We start from the raw sequence: 18669 nt of genomic DNA on the forward strand, positions 1-18669 counted from the left end.
CTACAATTTGATTTATGAAAAACTTAATGTAAAGAAGTTTAAGATTATTTATAAACTTGCTATTCTAGTAGATTTATATACACATTAATATTCAATTCCTGTAGCAAATCATGAAAATAATACTAGATATAACCAGAATGTTAATATACGTTTACTGAATTCATAAAGTTTTTAGACAAAAAAGTGATCTGTGTATCGGTGTTTATTTAAATTGTTTATTAAATACTAACCATTTTAATAATTAATAACTATTCAAAACATATTTGTCATTTTTAGACTTCTCTAAGATAATAAATTTCTAGAAGGGTTAAACATTAATAAATAAAAAAAAAATGTATTATTTAATACAATAGATATTATTTTGATAAACATAAAATTGTTTTTTAGGTTTTTGTATTTTTTCTTAGAAATGGCTTTCTGAGCTTTTCTTCTTCTGTCCTTCTTTCAATTCCATTTCAGGATATTTGTATTTGTTAAGATATTTTTTCAAACATGTCAAGCAAACCTAAACAAATCACCATAATTTAAATCAAACTACCTATGTGTAACATTCAATTTGCTATGAACAATATTAATTACCTGTTTTCCAGGTTCGTAATCAACGTCATAGTAAGCGCACACCATTTCCACTGCAGTGAACAGGGTACCACCATAACTACAACGCTTGTTTATACATTTGATTTGACGCTTCAAGGCCTCCAATTCTTCAGCACCAAAATGATTTTTGTTTGATGGACCCAATTTTATTCTCTAGTCAAGAAAATACAAATCACAAATCAATAAACAAATAAAGCATTATATTATGTGTTATGTGATTATAGTAAACCCTCTACACATATTATAGAGATTCACAAATTATGTTACAAATATAACTCTGGGGTTGTTAGGTACGTACTCAAATAGTAAATACATACCTAAATACAAATTACAAATAGAATCATTTACAGGACTAACAGTTTGTGGAAAATTGAAAAAAAAATCTACAAGAGATGAGAGTATCAAACACTAAATTGTTTTGTGATTGGTTATCACTGAATAGAAACTAGAAAGTATCTCTAATATTTTTTAGAGTATAAACAGATAAACCAGAGTTGTTTTATTCCATTTCATTTCGGGATATTTATAATGTTTAAGATATTTTCTAAAAAATGTCATGTAAACCTAAATAAATCACTACAATTTAAATCAAACTACCTGTGTGCAACATTAAATTAGCTATGAACAATATCAATTACCTCTTGTCCAGGGTTCTTAGCTAAGTCATAGTAAATCCACACCAATTCAACAGTATCATCATAACTACAACGACTGTTTATTGATTTGTCTTGACGTCTTTGTTCCTTCAATACTTCGGCACTGAAAGTATATGGCTCCCAATTTTTGCTCGATGAGGCCATTTTTGTTTTCTAGTCAAGAAAATACAAATAACAAATTAATAAACAAATAAAGCATTATATTATGTGTAATGCGATCATGGTATACCCTCTACACATATAGAGATGCACAAATTATGTCACAAATCTAACTCTGGGGTTGTAGGTACTCAAATAGTAAATGCATACCTAAATACAATTTACAAATAGAATTATTTACAGGACAAGCAGTTCGTGGAAACTTGAGGCACGAACATTAGAGAAAGTACACCAAATGTCGAACATCGCCAGAATGCATGTTGGACAGTAGAGAAGTCGTTTCTACATGTACAGCATAAGGATTTTTTTTTTTGTTTTTTTATTATTATAATCTTAATGGTGCAACTTATGAATAATTACTATACAACATTTTTTAAAACCAAATTGTCCTCGGTTGAATATGATATATGTTTCCAATAATATATGACCATCTATATAATTGTTTAAAAAAATCATTCAAATTTTGTATGCAAAAATCTATAATATCAATGCATGCATTGTTGTATTACGATTCACTGTAATTGCCTACGAATTACGATTGTATGTCTGGCGTCATTATAACAAACTAAAGCCTCAAATGTCCACACATCCATAATCAATTCGCAGACTTGGGTAGTATTCCAAATACTTTTTAAATACTTTTTTTTGAAAGTATTCAATATTACAAGTATTCTGAGTATAGTATTCAGAATACTTTTTTTCTTATATAGGTATACTCTTATATATTACTAATTATCACTTATTAACTATATTTATTTGAATATAATTTATAACTAACAGACAGCCAGATAGGTGTGTACTATTGAGATTATAATAATATTCATTTACAAACACAGAATTGAAAAATATTTGGAATACTTTTTTTTAAGTATTTGGAATATGTATTTGAAATACTTTTAAAAAGTATTTTACCAAAGTCTGTCCATTCAGAATATAAAATAACATTTTATAATTTATTTAGTCATGATATTTACACTTAATACTAAATACTTACTAGATCAACGAAGTCGTAAAAATACCGTAAATCAGAAATTAAATGAAATTCATACCACAGCTAGGTTAGGATATCGGTCGAAATCTGACTTTTAGGTGTGTGGACTTGTGGAGAAAAAGATAACACTGCCGCAATACTATCACTACAGCGATACTCCGCAGTGTTACCACAACAATAATAATTTTATACTATGTAAGAATCGCAAAATTATTCCAAGTCCAAAATAATCTATTTATTTTAATATAACGAAAGACGAAAGGTTAAGTATACACTAATTATATTATTGTATACGATTTCACTCGTTCATTTTTGAAGTCCAAATTATCGCTGACCAAATGAATCTAAGTCCAAAATAATATTTTAAAAATGTGATTGACGTGAAGGTGCCCGGGTTTTTTTGAAACCTTTCGGAATAGACTCATTATTATAATAATTTCGTTTTTCCGACCGATTTTCACGGACGCGCTTGGCTTTTGGGTCTGGGAAAAAATTTGAAATATCAAAAAACGTCTAATAAGCTTTTTATTTGTACACCGGCATAGAAAAACGATCGTAGTCGGATTTTTGAGATTTTATCATTTTTTTTTTTGGTATGGAAAAAATACTGTATTAAATACAAGTTACAACTATCTATATTAATATGATATTCCCATAGTTATTAATGTATTTATTAAATTATTCCGGATTTTTTCTCCAGACCTAAAAGTTCAACCGGAGAACATTATTTTAACGCCATAAGAAGAGATTAACAGTAGGTACTTAAAACGTAAGCAAATGACAATAACCAGGACTTAACTTGTTTTGGTGCTATTTAATTAGGAGAAGTTAATATATTATTATAAATACACAAGTCACACACATATATTTTGTGCCCAAGCTCCGCGTGTACCTTTGTACTCTAATACCCGTTCGCAACCATGACCTTCATAATAGGTTCATTCATAATTTATAAACTAACGACATAATTATTGTATAGGTACCTAATTGTTTTCATAATTATTACGCAGTGCGCACACACATAGACTCGCTGCACATATTAAAAAAAATGCTTGTCAACAATATTATAATTTACGTAAACGAACTTCACTGATATGAACTTTCAACTAAAAACAATGTTATTTACTAACGGTTAAATCAGTGCACATCATGTCCCCAACCCCACTTATATCATTAAAAACACATTTTTTAAATGTTCTCCTACCATCATTTGGCAGCCACCAATTAGCAACGATTTGCAAGGTCACAATCGAATTTCGCAAACCAATATTTCGTTCGTAAAATACGTTTCCGAAATTCGTGCATGTCTCCAGTCCCACCCATAGTTTTTTTTTTTTGTTTTACGATTCAACTGAAGGCTTGAAAATTGTGAGAATAGTCTTGCAAATGGTTTCTAATTGACTGCTAAATGTTGACTTGAAAGAAATGTCAACATTTTTATTGGGTGGGGTGGGGACATGTACGTCAAAAATACTTCGCACAGCGTTCTCGCGTCACACTATTACTCGCCCACCGACCTGAGTACATTGTGTATGTATAAATATGTATAGCACTCAACAGAAGGTGAACAGGTTCGCCGAGAAAATTCTGTGAGTGCTAGTGTATGGTGATTGGTGGTGTGTGTAGGTATGGGTGAAGGCTTAAAACTAAGGACAGATAGGTAACTCAAGAATGGTAATACTAAATTTGAATGGTTATAATAATTTCTATATAGGTAATTCACAATTTAATAATAATTTTTAAGTACAAAACAAGGCGAATCACATCAATACAATTAATATTTATGAATTTCGGCACCTCCTGGCCAAACAGGTAAAAATAATATAATAATAAATATCTACAGCCCTTATGGCACAACAACAAAATGTATACCTAATAGTAAATAAATAATAAAAACTCACGATTTGGTCGGAGCACAGCTATAAATACTATGATAATAATAAAAATAATATAAAAGCTCGCAGCGATTACACTAACAATAAAAAGAAACAACGATCAGTAAAGATTAGCACAAACTAACAATAATATAAGTATTATACTTATATTATACTTAAAGTATAAACAGCGATTATATTTAGAGTATAAACGGCGATTATGGTTGCGAACGATATTATTTTTCTGCGTTGACGCTACGGAACGGACTAACACCCTGGGCAGCCCGGGTTAAATAATAATATAAGGTACGCAGCAGACACGGCGCGGCGGCGCGAGTTAACCTGCTGAGCAATCAATAAATCGTCGTTCACGGTCACAAACCTCCTATATGGCTATATGTGCCAAATTCATGATTTTGAGGTTTTGGTTTCCCTGCAGAATTCAGAAAAAAAAATTTTGCAAATCTCCTATGTGCACGGCTGGACAGCAGCTCGTCTATACTACAATAATAATAATATAAAAAATAGTTTTAACCTCGCGGCGATTAGCATACATTAACAATAATCACAAATTTCTATATAATACCAGATAAGGTATCCCGCATGATAATCATTGCAACTATGGAGCCAGCTGATTGAACGTCTGCCATGTTTTCAGTTAGCTAAACTTTACATTCATTATACAAATTTATTTTTTTTTTAATCAACAGGTTTATAGGCAATACAACATAATTAATATTTACCATATAAAATACCAAACAATGCCAACTGACCTTGAGGCTTCAACTGATGCCATGAGTACCTTATCTAGTTAGCATAGAAGTCTGTGACAGTAATATAATAAGTATAAACAGCGATTCGTGCCAGTATAGAAAAAACAAATATGACGTGTCGATTTGCGCTCACTCAAAATATTACAGTAGTACAATATAAAATATAATAAATGGTAATTACCGATATGCGTCCACACAACAAAATATAATACAAATATAATTTCTGGCAATTTGCGCCAACCACGATGAACAAAATAATAATAAACAATATGAATTCGCTGTATTTAAATCAATATTGTAAATTTCACACGATACAAATATAATTATTGCACAGTGGCGATTTGCGCAACACACTAAAGCCAATATGATGACTTTTCGCGCCACTAACTTACCCAAGTATAAACGGCGATTATGCTTGCGAACAATATTAATTTTCCGCGTTGACGCTACGAAACGGACTGAAGTCTTGGGCGGCCGTGTTCAATAATAATAATATTAGGTACCTACGCAGCCGATGCGGTGCGGCGGCGCGGGATAACACGCTGCGCAATCAAATAATCAATAAATTGTCATTCATGGGAACAAACCTACTCCTATGTGCAAAATTCATGATTTCGAGGTTTTCGTATCCCTGGATTCAGAAAAAATTAGCTATTTATTCATAAAATCTCCTATGTGCACGGTTGGCCAGCTGCTCGCCTATATTATAATTTATAAAAATAATAAAAGCTGGTGGCGATTACCACACACTAACAATAATATATTACCTAAGTATAAACGGAGACTCGTGCCAGTATAAAAAAAAACTATATGACGTGGCGATTTGTGCTCACTCAAAATATTACAGTAGTACAGCATAACATATTATAATAAATGGTGATTACCGATTTGCGTCCACACAACAAAATATAACCCAAATATAATTTCTGGCGATTTGCGCCGTCGTGATGAACAAAATAATACTAAATAATATCGTTTGGCAGTATTTAAATTAAGGGCGTCATGCATTTGAATTACCTTTTCATTTACATCATCGTACAAGTAATGTGTTTGAGCGAGTATGATACAATAATAATATAAAAGATAAAATTGTAAGTTTATTAAGATAGAAAATAATACATAAAATCTAAAGAGAGTTTTATATCAATCTAAATATGGCATATTATATCAATTTTTAATCACGCACACAAAAATAAAAACTGTCCAATTTTAATCATGCTAGTGGAATTCATGGACAACCCAAGACTGTCAAAATGAGAGAGAAAATGTAGTGATAAAAATCAGCATCGCAGGATATTAAAAAAATCACCAAAACACATTACAATGTTTTAAAATCTCTCGCCCAAACGCATTATGCTAATTTGCCACATGAATTGCATTTTTTTAAAATTCGCCTAAACGCAAACAGCCCTAAATTAATATTTAAATTTTGCACGATACAAATAAAGCTTTTGTACGGTGACGATTTTTGCACACTTAAAGACAATATGATAAGTGACTCTTCGCACCACTAACTTACCCAAGTATAAACGGTGATTATGCTTGCGAACAATATTAATTTTCCGCGTCGACGCTACGAAATGGACTGAAGTCTTCGGCGGCCGTGTTAAATAATGGTATTAGGTAACTACGCAGCCGACGCAGTGCGACGGCGCGGGATAACGCGCTGCACAATCAAATTATCAATAAATCGTCATTCACGGGAACAAACCTACTCTTATGTGCAAAATTTAATATTTTGCGGTTATGGTATCCCTGGATTTATATAAAATTAGCTATTTAATGCCCTATGTGCACGGCTGGTGACGTACTGGCACTATAATAATAATAAAAAAAAATAATAAAAGCTCGCGGCGATTAGCACACATTAACAATAATAATATATTAGGTATAAACGGCGACTATTTAGATCACAATATCGATTGGCAGCATTTAAATAAAGAGCGTCATGCATTTGGGCAAATTACCTTTTCACCTTCATCATAAAAGTAATGTGTTTAGCGAGTTTCTTATATGTGTTTGAGCGAGTATGATACAATGATATAAAATATAAAATTGTAAGTTTGTAAAGATTATGATAGAAATAATATATAAAATCTATAGGGAATTTTATATCAATCTAAATATGGCACATCATTTCTATTTTTTATTACACACACTTATAATCAACTTACATATTATTTTAATTTTAATAATATTTTAACTTGATTTTCAATCATGTTAATTTTTAATCTCACACCCATAAAAAAAAACATTCCACTTTTAATCTTGTCCGAGTAATTCATGGACAACCATGGTCTGTCAAAATGAGACATACAATGGATTGATAAAATACAGCTTCCTAGGATATTAAAAAAATTGACCAAACACATCACAATGTTTTAAAACCTCTCGCATTACATTTTTAATAAGTTGCCCATAAGCAAACCGCCCTAAATTAATATTGTAAATTTCACATGATACAAGTACAACTATTGCACAGTGGCGATTTTCGCACACTAAAGCCAATATGATAATTGAATTTTTGTTCTACTAACTTACCTAAGTATAAACCACGATTATGCTTGCGAACAATATTAATTTTCCGCGTTGACGCTACGAAACGGACTGAAGTCTTGGGCGGCCGTGCTCAATAATAATAATATTAGGTACCTACGCAGCCGATGTGGTGCGGCGGCGCGGGATAACACGCTGCGCAATCAATAAATCGTCGTTCACGGGAACAAACCTCCCATATGTGCCAAATTTATGATTTCAAGGTTTTGGTATCCCTGGATTCGGAAAAAAATTAGATATTTATTGTTAAAAACTCCCATGTGCACGGCTGCCCAGCTGCTCATCCATACTATAATAATTTTAAAAAAAAATAATAAAAGCTCGCAGTCTAAGCACACACTAACAATAATCACAGTTTTATATATAATTCTAAATTAGGTATTCCACATGATATCCATTGCAAGCTATGAAGCCAGCTGATTGAACGTCCGCCGTGTTTTCAGATGGAAAAACATTACATTCATTATACAAAATGCAGTAGCGAGGCATGAGGTTTTTGGTTGGGGTGACACTGAAAAAAAAATGTCACTTATATCCCTAGACCCCCCCCCATTTTTATTTTATCTATAATATGGTAAGAAATAAATGTTCAAAAACTAAAAACGAACTGAAATATTATATTAAAAAAATTAAAATTGATTCAACTTTCCTAAAATGATTAATTTAATATAATAACAAATCCAAATGTACACATTTTTTTCGTATGAGTAGTTAAGAATTCCATCGTTAAGAATGGCATTAATTAAATCATCAGCCCATGGCCCATGAGGACAAATTACAATATAAAACAATAAATAGTAAGAAACACGTACGTCGTACCTATCACTGTGCGACGGCGACATCGATAATAAATATTGAGGACTGACGTAATTACGAACAGAGAGACGTGTCTCATAGCGTACATAGTAAACCCCACTCACATTAGCATTCCCCCTGTACCCGCTCGTCCATATTTGCGAGACGTATAATTTTTTAAAACAAAATAATAATATTTATTTGTTCGTGTTCTAATTTCTAAGTTGGGAGACGTTGTCTCTTTGTCTCCTATGACGCTTGGCCATTGACAAAATGTATTAGGAAGACCATAGTTTTAAATTAAACAGTAAATGCAAAATCATTTATGAAAAATATATATTTTTTTTAAAACAACAGGCTTAAAAATATTAAAATGCAATACAACATAATTAATATTTTCCATAAAAAATACCATACAATGCCAACTGACCTTGAGGCTTCAACTGATGCCGTGAGTTAACCTTATCTAGTTAGTATATAGAAGTCTGTGACAATAATATTATATTAAGTATAAACAGTGACTCGTGCCAGTATAAATAAAAAACAATATGATTCGCATCCACACGACAAAATATAATATCTGAAAATTTGCGCCGACCACGATAAACAAAATAATAATAAGCAGTATGGGTTCGCGGTATTTAAATCAATTGTAAATTTCACACGATACAAATGTTATATTGCACAGTGGCGATTTGCGCACCACACTAAAGCCAATATGATAAGTGACTTTTCGCGCCACTAACTTTACCTAAGTATAAACGGTGATTATGCTTGCAAACGATATTATTTTTCCACGTTGACGCTACAGAACGGACTGAAGTCTTTGGCGGCCATGATATTAGGTACCTACGCGGTGCGGCGGCATGGGATGACTCGCTGCACAATCAATAAATCGTCATTCATGGAAACAAACCTACTCCTATGTGCCAAATTTATGATTTCAAGGTTTTGTTATCCCTGGATTAAGAAAAAAATTAGATATTTATTGATAAAATCTTCTATGTGCGGGGCTGGCCAGCCACTCGTCTATACTATAATAATAATAAAAAAAAAAATAATAAAAGCTCGCCGTGATGAGCACACACTAACAATAATAATATATTAGGTATAAACGGCGATATCGTGCCATAATAATGAAAAAAACAATTTGACGTGGCGATTTGCAATGACTGAAAACATTACAGTAGTACAGTATCAAATATAAAATATAATAAATGGCGATTACCGATTTGCGTCCACACAACAAAATATAATACAAATATAATTTCTGGCGAATTGCGCCGCCACGATGAACAAAATAATAAAATAATAAACAATATTGATTGGCGGTATTTAAATTAAGGACGTCATGCATTTGGGCAAATTACATTTTCACCTACATCATAAAAGTAATGTGTTTGTGTGAGTTTTTTTATTATGTGTTTGAGCGAGTATGATACAATAATATAAAAGATAAAATTGTAAGCTTGTAAAGATTAAGATAGTAATAATATATAAAATCTATAGGGAATTTTACATCAATCAAAATATGGCACATCATTTCTATTTTTTATTACACACACTTATATTTAACTTACATATTATTTTAATTTTAATAATATTTTAACTTGATTTTCAATCATTTCAATTTTTAATCACACACACACAAATAAAAGCTGTCCAATTTTAATCAGCCCGTGTAATTCATGGACAACCAAAGTGTGCAAAATTAGTCAGAAAATGGAGTGATAAATGACAGCATCGCAGGATATTAAAAAAAAATCGCCCAAACACATTACAATGTTTTAAAATCCCTCGCGCAAACGAATAATGCTAAATTGCTCATACACATTATATTTTTCAAAAATTCGCCCAAACGCAAACTGCCCTAAATTAATATTGTAAATTTCGGCGATACAAATACAACTATTGCACAGTGGCGATTTGCTCACACCAAAGCCAATAATATGATAAGTGATTATTCTGCCGCTGACTTACCTTAGTATAAACAGCGATTATGCTTGCATACAATATAAATTTTCCGCGTTGACGCTACGAAACGGACTGAAGTCTTGGGCGGCCGTGTTCAATAATAATAATATTAGGTACCTACGCAGCGGATTGGGTGCGGCGGCGCGGGATAACAAGCTGTGCAATCAATAAATCGTCGTTCACGGGGACAAACCTATGTGCCAAATGTATGATTTTGAGGTTTTGGTACCTCTGGATTCAGAAAAAAATTAGCTATTTATTGATAAAATCGCCTATGAGCTATCTGCATCGTAAAATTAATGAAAAATAATAAATAAATTCCCCAATGCGTAGTAGGTAGGTACCTACTTAAAACAAATCGTTATCGTTATCAATCGTTTATGAAATATATGAATATATCTCCTATGTGCTATCTCCACTGTAGAAAAAACCTCATATGTGTTACCAACTATAAATCCCTTATGAAACAACTCCTATGTGATTTCTTTATTTAAAACGTGTTTTGTGTTTCCCGAAAACTTCACTTTTTCACATATAGGAGTTTCGTTTTCCCGTGAACGACGAAAAACAAAAATAAAACAATATACATGTAGACAAAAATTGCGCTTTGTATGTGTGTCGGTCGATGGTATAGTATAATCAATATTACTAATACTGATTTCATATTTAATTCTGCAGCGTAAACACTAATAGTAGCTATAGGTATTTTACGATGTTATTGTGATTGAAGTAATTAATTTTAGTATTACACCACAGTTAACCAAAAACCACAGTAGGTTAAATACATTTTTGCCAAAAATATTACATTTGCAAATTTCATTGTGTGTATAAAATATAATAATATACTCTAAAAAGTTTCATTAATCCGAATAATATTTTTAAATTACACCAAAATAACGAAATTCGTTATTTTTGGTTTTAATATGTAATTTTGTCTAAATTTGAATTTAAACTGTCTGTCAAAATAATATTATATATCTTTTAGTTTTTTCTAAGATTAGATTTTCTTCAACAGTAACTTTTCTGATAGGAAAGTGAATCTAGTTGGTACTTTGGGGGGTCAAGGAAAAACGGGAATTTTTAAAACTCTAAAACAAATTTCTGTAGGTACCTACATGAACTTTGACTGAATGTTTATGTTAGCATTTTCTATACACCATAATATTTTCCAAATATTTTGACTTATTTTGAGCTGTTAACGGACATTTTCAGTTTCCTTTTTTTTTAGTTTTTTTCTATAAATATCAATAAAATTTTATTTGTTGGTTAAAATAGCTTGAAAATGTAATACAAGATTATCCATAAGTTTGTCTACCTTTATCAAAAAAAAAGGTCTGCAAGAAAGTCAAATTAAATTCTTATGAGTGTATTCATATTTTTACAATATTGGATATTCACTCGATTTCTCATGTAACGTTTTTGCTATTTTGTTGTTATACAAAAACAAATAATTGTAGATACATGAACATTTTACAGAATGTTTATATTTTTATTTTCCATACACCATACAATTTTGAAAATATTTTGACTATGTTTGAGCTGTTTACGGACATTTTCATTCTTAAATTTTTTTAGTTTTTTTTCTATAAATATCAATTACATTTTATTTGTTGGGTAAAAAAGCGTGGAAATTTAATGCAAGGCTCATGATATATTGTTATAATATCAGTTGAAAATATTAAAAACAATAAAAACACATAGTCACAATTTTTTTTATAAGCATTTAAAGTTCAAATTTTGACAAAATTTATCAAATTTAAAATTTATTAATAATTTTGTAATTAAAAATTTATAAAATGTTTAACTTTTATAGCTAAGGATTATATTATAATATTATTGTTTAAATTACTACATAAAAATGAGGCTGTTCATCATTTGTATGGAGTGGCTTTGATGGACTGTATTCTAAAAATGGTAGGAATAGGTATAATAATGAAACCAAGTTGTTATATGATTACCGGTTGACGGTCTACTATTGAAATAACATAAATAATATAATAATGGGGCACACTTGGTGCTGGCCAGCTGAGGGGTACTATAATTCTTATTCTTAATGTATAAATATATAACAAACATAACATAATAGTAAGAAAATACCACAATTTAGGTGGATAAACAATAATTAATAAAACAGACATATATATATTATATAAAATTTCGAACTTTGACCGTATAGTACGGCCCCGGCAGGGATGGCGTGGTACTACCACGGTGGTAGACACGAGCTGCAGTATGGACTTCGGTTGGTTCAATGGATGGTTGGTAGACGGTAGGTCGGTGTAGGCACACGGTGACAAAGAGAAAAAAAAACTGAGTTTCCCTGTAGTAGTAAATTGTGGTAATGTCCAAACTTTTGATCACGGTCACGGTATACTGGTCGGAAGGTGAATCGGACGGTAGATCGGAGGGTAGATTGGACGGTACATCGGACGGTACTGAACCTGCATCGCCAGGCGGCCTGCATACGGAGCAATGCCTTTGCCGAGAGAAGGGGAGACGCAGTATAACTGTTTTCTCGCCCGAACAATTTTAGATGATATTATATCATTGAATTCAAATTTAACACCATCCATTACAGTGACCCACTTGTAACCTACTGTACAGCAGAGCGACATCCACTTACCCACCTTTTTTTAATTGATGATTTTCGAGTTTTTCATAAATGTTATCAAAATTTAAACTTCAATATTTATAAAAAAAAGTTGTGCATATATTATGGATCTTTAATATTTATCAACTGCTATTATAACTTATAAGGAACCTTGTATTATTGTATTTAAATTTAAAATTAATCTATTAAAAATAATAGCACGGATATTTAAATATTTATAATGCGGGAAAGTGTATTCCCCTGAAAATAAATCACTTGTATTTTAGATTCTGAGTTGAACGATGAATGTAATGATTTTACAATGAATTTAATAATTTTACAATGATGTGTGTTTTTAAAAAAAATTTTTATTTGTGTCTGTCATCAACTTTTAGGACAGTAAAAATGCTTAGATTTTCTTCATTAGTATCTTTTCTGATAGAAAAGTGAATCTAGTTGGTACTTTGGGGGGGTCAAAAATACAAATTTCACAGTAGTTTTCAAAAGCGCCGTGAAAAACAAAAGAAAAATTAAAGAAAAAAAGGAATTTTTACGCAAAATCTGTTTTCGAGAAAATCGATTTTGGTTTTGATGCAACATTTGAACAAATTACTGTCGGTACCTGAAATTTTACGCAATGTTAGTAACTAATATATATATATAAACCTAACCTTCCTGTCGAAATTATGTTTACATTATATTCACATTTATTGAGTGTACACATCTCAAGTTTAAAACGGATAAAACATATGTTTTCAATAGTATAAAATCCAAATGGATAGTTTGTTATTTTTTTTTCAAAAACTGTATTTTTGTCTTAAATTGTTTTTTTTCTGTCGAAACTATTTCTTAAAGATAACAAATTGTTTGAGTTAAACCAGATTCAAAAGTAAAAATTTCCCAGTAGTTTTCAAAAGCGCCGCGAAAAATTAAGGAAAATCAGAAATTTTTACTTAAAATCTGTTTTTGAGAAAATCGATTTTGGTTTTGATGCAACATTTGAACAAATTATTGTCGGTACATGACATTTTGACTGCATGTTTGTATTAGTATTTTCTATACACCATAGAAATTTCCAAATATTTTGAACTGTTTACGGACATTTTCAGTTTCCATTTTTTTAGTTTTTATTTCTATAAACATCAATAAAATTTTATTTGTTGGTTAAAGAGCTTGAACATTTAATAGAAGACTCCTAGTATATTGTTTCGAAAGTAGATGAAAAAAAATGAAAATCCATTTTTTTTTATAAGCATTTAAAATTTAAATATTGACTAAATACGTAAAAATGACGAAAATTTGCAAATTATTTTGAGTTAGAAATTTATAAAAATTGTTCTTTTAAAATTTAAGATTTAAAAATATAATACATGATTCCTCATAAGTTTTTCTAAACTTATGAAAAAAAAAAAAAATCTAGAAGAAATTCAAATTAAATTTTTATGAGCGAAAGTTCAAATAATGACAAAATACGAAAAAATGACGAACATTTGCAAATTATTTTGAGGTTCTACGTAAATAAGTAAATATATAAATTACTTAAATCACATTAATATCATAAAATATACTTAGTTATATTATAGGCTGACTGACAGTTTTCGCTCAGAATCGTTTTTCTTATACAATGATATTATGTCATTGAATTCAAATTTAACACCATCCATTACAGTGACCCACTTGTAACCTACTGTACAGCAGAGCAATATCCACGTATCCACCTTTTTTTTTAATTGATAATTATCGAGTTTTTCATAAATTTAAACTTCAATATTTATAAAAAAAAGTTGTGCATATATTATGGATCTTTAATATTTATCAACTGCTATTATAACAACTTACAAGGAACCTTGTATAAAATATTTATGCTTTTTGACCTAACGAAAAAGAAAGCTAAAATGCATGAATTTCTTATGTTTGATAATATTAAAAACAGAAATTAACAAAGATATGAAATTGTCACGAAAATACCGAATACCTACATGCTATAACTTTTTTTTACAACGACTTAATAATTAATGTTAATTATGGAAATACATACCAAGCTATATTATATTTAATAATTATTTTAATGTACACAAACACAATACATTTTTGGAAGAGTAATAGAAACCACGTTCTCGTGGTGCTCTCTAGGTTACTTATGCAAAATGGCTTTAATGAACTAATTTTGAGACATAATAAATTTGTATTTTTAATATTTGTTTTAATTTGTCGATGTCAAATTTGTTCCTAATAAATTTGTTAACAAATTTAATTTAAGGTTCTTGTCGATAGAAATAAAAAAAAAGTTGAAAGTAAATCAATGATATTATTTATGAGTGCATGACGTTAGAATTTTGACAAAATTCATCAAAATCATGAACGTATAAAATTATTGTCTCCAGTTAGAAATTCATAAAAAATTTTTTTTTTTCTAACTTTTCAAAAATTGTATCCGTGTAATTAGCAATTTATCTTAATTTGTTTTTGTACTCTCTATAATTATTTAAAAAATTATATATACTAATAATCTTTACTGTAATATAATTTGTATTTATTTATATTAGTTTGCATTATTGTATCTACGATATTTTTACGTAATTAAACATAGTAATTACATATTATTTAGTCTATGCCCGTTTAAAATTAAAAAAAAAAAATATTTCCACTTATTTTTCATTTTTAAGGAGATGATGCATTTTTCTCTAGTTCAATTGTGTATTAGAAGGAATATATACTTTACAAAATACAGTATCTCCATAAAGACGTATTCTTTGGATTTATTGTCTCAATTCGTAGTCAGTACCTAGATGTTGTGATACCTGGGTAATTAATGTTAATGCAAATAGTGTAGTGTTCATAATGAAAACGCGTTTTAATACTTTTAACCAAGATTATTATGGGTAAATACTGTAAAAAAATGAAGGTTGATATGAATAAGAATGAAAATTAACCTAAACTTTCATTTGCGTTATCTTTTCCTGTAGGAGGAAGTATTATAATGAAGGGGGGTCGTAAATCCTATAACCTAGACAGTTGATTTGTCGATATAGATAAATAATTTCTTACCTGTCTTGAACTCAGGAGCTCTTTTCTCACTCGGCCGCACACCGAAGATGAATATTCTCAGAGCTCAGGAAAAGCGAACAAAATAGGAATTTGATAAAAGCTTAAAAGACACCTGCTTAGAAACGATTTTAGTTTATAGCCCAAATATTATGGCCTATGGAGAAAGTTATGTGCAAAAATAACGATGTGTCCACTCGTAGACACAGGAACACTCTGCTGGTGATGATGTGTTTGGAGGGGCGTTTTATGCTATTTTTTTCAAGGTAAAATCGTTCCTACCGTGTTTTTTTTTTTTTTATATTTTATCTATTAATTTTACATTAGTTGTTATAATCAGAGATTATTTTAATGTCAATGGTATATCAGTGGGAAATAGTACTTTGTACTTTGTACATAATGTTAGTGAGTATTTCTAATAATTTAATGTATAATAAGATTATTTGCTCGACATTTCAAATACATAATAATGCAAATATGTATAATGTTCTGATAGTTGATATTATGATTAAAAATTATTTTAATGTAAATAGTACATCCGTGGGAAATAGTACTTTGTACTTTGTACGTTATAATGTTATTGGGTATTTCTTATAAAATAAATAGTATAAGTACCCAAATAATGTAACTAGATATAATATAGAATAATAGTGTTGATTTATTATAAATGATGTTGATATAATATATATTGGTATCATGACAATACGTAGAATTTAGAGATATAGCGTTGGGAAATCAGTTTACTAAGAACAAATTATTACTGACAATCAATCTAGATCCGTTAATCACTGTAAAATAAAATAAAATAAAATAAAGATTTGAACTTTAAGTGCTTATAAAAAAAAGCTGTGACTAAGGATTTTTAATATTTTTTAAATGTCATTGTAACAGTATTAACAATATAGTAGGAGTTAGGTAGGTATTACATTTTCAAGCTTTTTTACCCAACAAATAAAGTTTTATTTACATGCATAGAAAAAAACCTAAAAAAGTTGTTTTAAAACTGAGTATATCCGAAAACAGCTCAAAACAATTTAAAAATATTTTGAAAATGTTTTCTGTATAGAAAATTCTAGTATAAACATTCAGTCTAAATTACATGTATTTACGATCTGTCAAAAACCAATTTTGCGTCAAAATTCACGTTTTTTCTTAGTTTTTATTTTGTTTTTCACGGCACTTTTGAAAATAACTGGGAATTTTAAATTTTTACCACACTAAAGCATTAACAATATTCACTTTTCCATCAAAAAAGATACTGAAGTTGAAAATCGACGCATTACTTCGACTACTAATCGTGTACAGAGACACAGATATTTAAAAAAAAACACAAATCATTGTAAAATCAAAACATTCATCGCTCCGCTCGCAATCTAAAATATTCTTTAACTGTTAATATTATTTGTATTAATTTATATTAATTTGCATTATTGTATCTACGAATTTGTTAAATAATTTTATATACATATTATTTACTCTATGCCCATTTAAAATTTAAAAGAAATAAATATTATTACTTATTTTTCGTTTTCAAGGAGATATTGCATTTCTCTCTAGTGCGATCGTGCATTAAAAAGAAAATATATATTTTACAAAATATGGAGTATCTCCATAAAGACGTATCCGTTCGATGTAATATCTTAATTCGTGGTCAGTACTTACTACCTTGGTATTTGATACCTGAATAATTAATGTTTATGTAAATAGTTGGGAAATCAGTTGAATAAGAAATAATTATGCAGTATTTCGATTGTCCGTTACTCATTATATAAAATAAAATAAATACAATCACTTATATTTCGTTCTCGAAGAGATACTGCATTCTTCTCTAGTGCGATCGTGTATATTAAAAGGAAAATATACTTTACAAATGGTCAATGGAGTATCTTCCATAAAGACGTACCCGTTCGATATAATGTCTTAATCCGTATAATCAGTACCTAGGTATTTGATACCAGATAATTAATGTTTATGTAAATGTACATAGTGTCCATGCTACAAGTATTAGTACTTTTACCTAAGATTATTATAGGTAATTACGCAGTATTTCGATTGTCAGTTAATCATTGTAAAATAAAATAAAATAATAGTATTAGGGCCCAAATGTTGGTGGCCCTAAAATATTTATACAATCGAAATGGCGTTGCATTAAATAACATTTAAAGGCTTTAGGGGTAATCGTGATTTAGCCTAAATAAACAAACTAAATCCATAACAGCAATAATCACGGAAATATTATTATGAAAACAATCAATAAAAAATCGAATTGGGATTTATCTTTAAATATAATTTATTGTATAATAATGTTATGGCTTAAGTGTGATTTTTGATTAATGTTGAAATTGCATTGTAGGGTGGGATACAAGAGATGATCCAATTCATATTTAATATCGTTATTAAAATACCCAGTTAATATTGGTTTTGAAGTCTAAACATTTTTATATTTTGTGGGTAGGTATATGTATAAACAATTGATTTTTTCGAGCATTTAATCATAACCAATGACATTTAACTTATCAAATATTTAAGTATAATAGAATCTTATTACAATAATTAAGTTTTAAATACTAATTTATAACTACATTTAGACAATCAAGATACTCATCACAATTATTTATTATTGTTCATTACACTTATTTAAAACTGTATTACCGAAAAT

The 18669-nt window shown here is 29.7% G+C and overlaps 1 protein-coding gene across 3 annotated transcripts; it reads right to left on the reverse strand.

Annotated features, from left to right (window-relative positions):
- Positions 1-193: 193 nt before the first annotated feature.
- LOC132937098 (uncharacterized) lies at positions 194-16214 on the reverse strand. 3 transcript variants are annotated; one of them, XM_061003926.1, is made up of 4 exons: positions 16014-16214; positions 1236-1406; positions 580-750; positions 194-505 (listed from the first exon to the last, which is right to left on the reverse strand). In XM_061003926.1, exons 2-4 carry the CDS (start codon positions 1395-1397, stop codon positions 404-406), a joined length of 435 nt encoding a protein of 144 aa, XP_060859909.1. In that variant the 5' UTR covers positions 1398-1406; positions 16014-16214; the 3' UTR covers positions 194-403. The 3 variants fall into 3 exon arrangements, with proteins under 3 accessions (XP_060859909.1, XP_060859910.1, XP_060859908.1); XM_061003927.1 differs by lacking the exon at positions 16014-16214 and adding an exon at positions 10382-10419; XM_061003925.1 differs by lacking the exon at positions 16014-16214 and adding an exon at positions 2407-2506.
- Positions 16215-18669: the final 2455 nt, after the last annotated feature.

Source organism: Metopolophium dirhodum, chromosome 1 (genome assembly GCF_019925205.1).
Source record: "Metopolophium dirhodum isolate CAU chromosome 1, ASM1992520v1, whole genome shotgun sequence".
In the NCBI taxonomy this organism is placed as follows: domain Eukaryota; kingdom Metazoa; phylum Arthropoda; class Insecta; order Hemiptera; family Aphididae; genus Metopolophium; species Metopolophium dirhodum.

Bases quoted from the DNA above. Each gene is read 5' to 3' on its own strand.
- LOC132937098 (XM_061003926.1), bottom strand. From the start codon at position 1,397: ATGGCCTCATCGAGCAAAAATTGGGAGCCATATACTTTCAGTGCCGAA. The intron at 751-1,235 runs GTAATTGATATT...TTTCTTGACTAG, and splicing joins CTAAGAACCCTGGACAAGAG to AGAATAAAATTGGGTCCATC. The intron at 506-579 runs GTAATTAATATT...TGATTTGTTTAG, and splicing joins ATTACGAACCTGGAAAACAG to GTTTGCTTGACATGTTTGAA.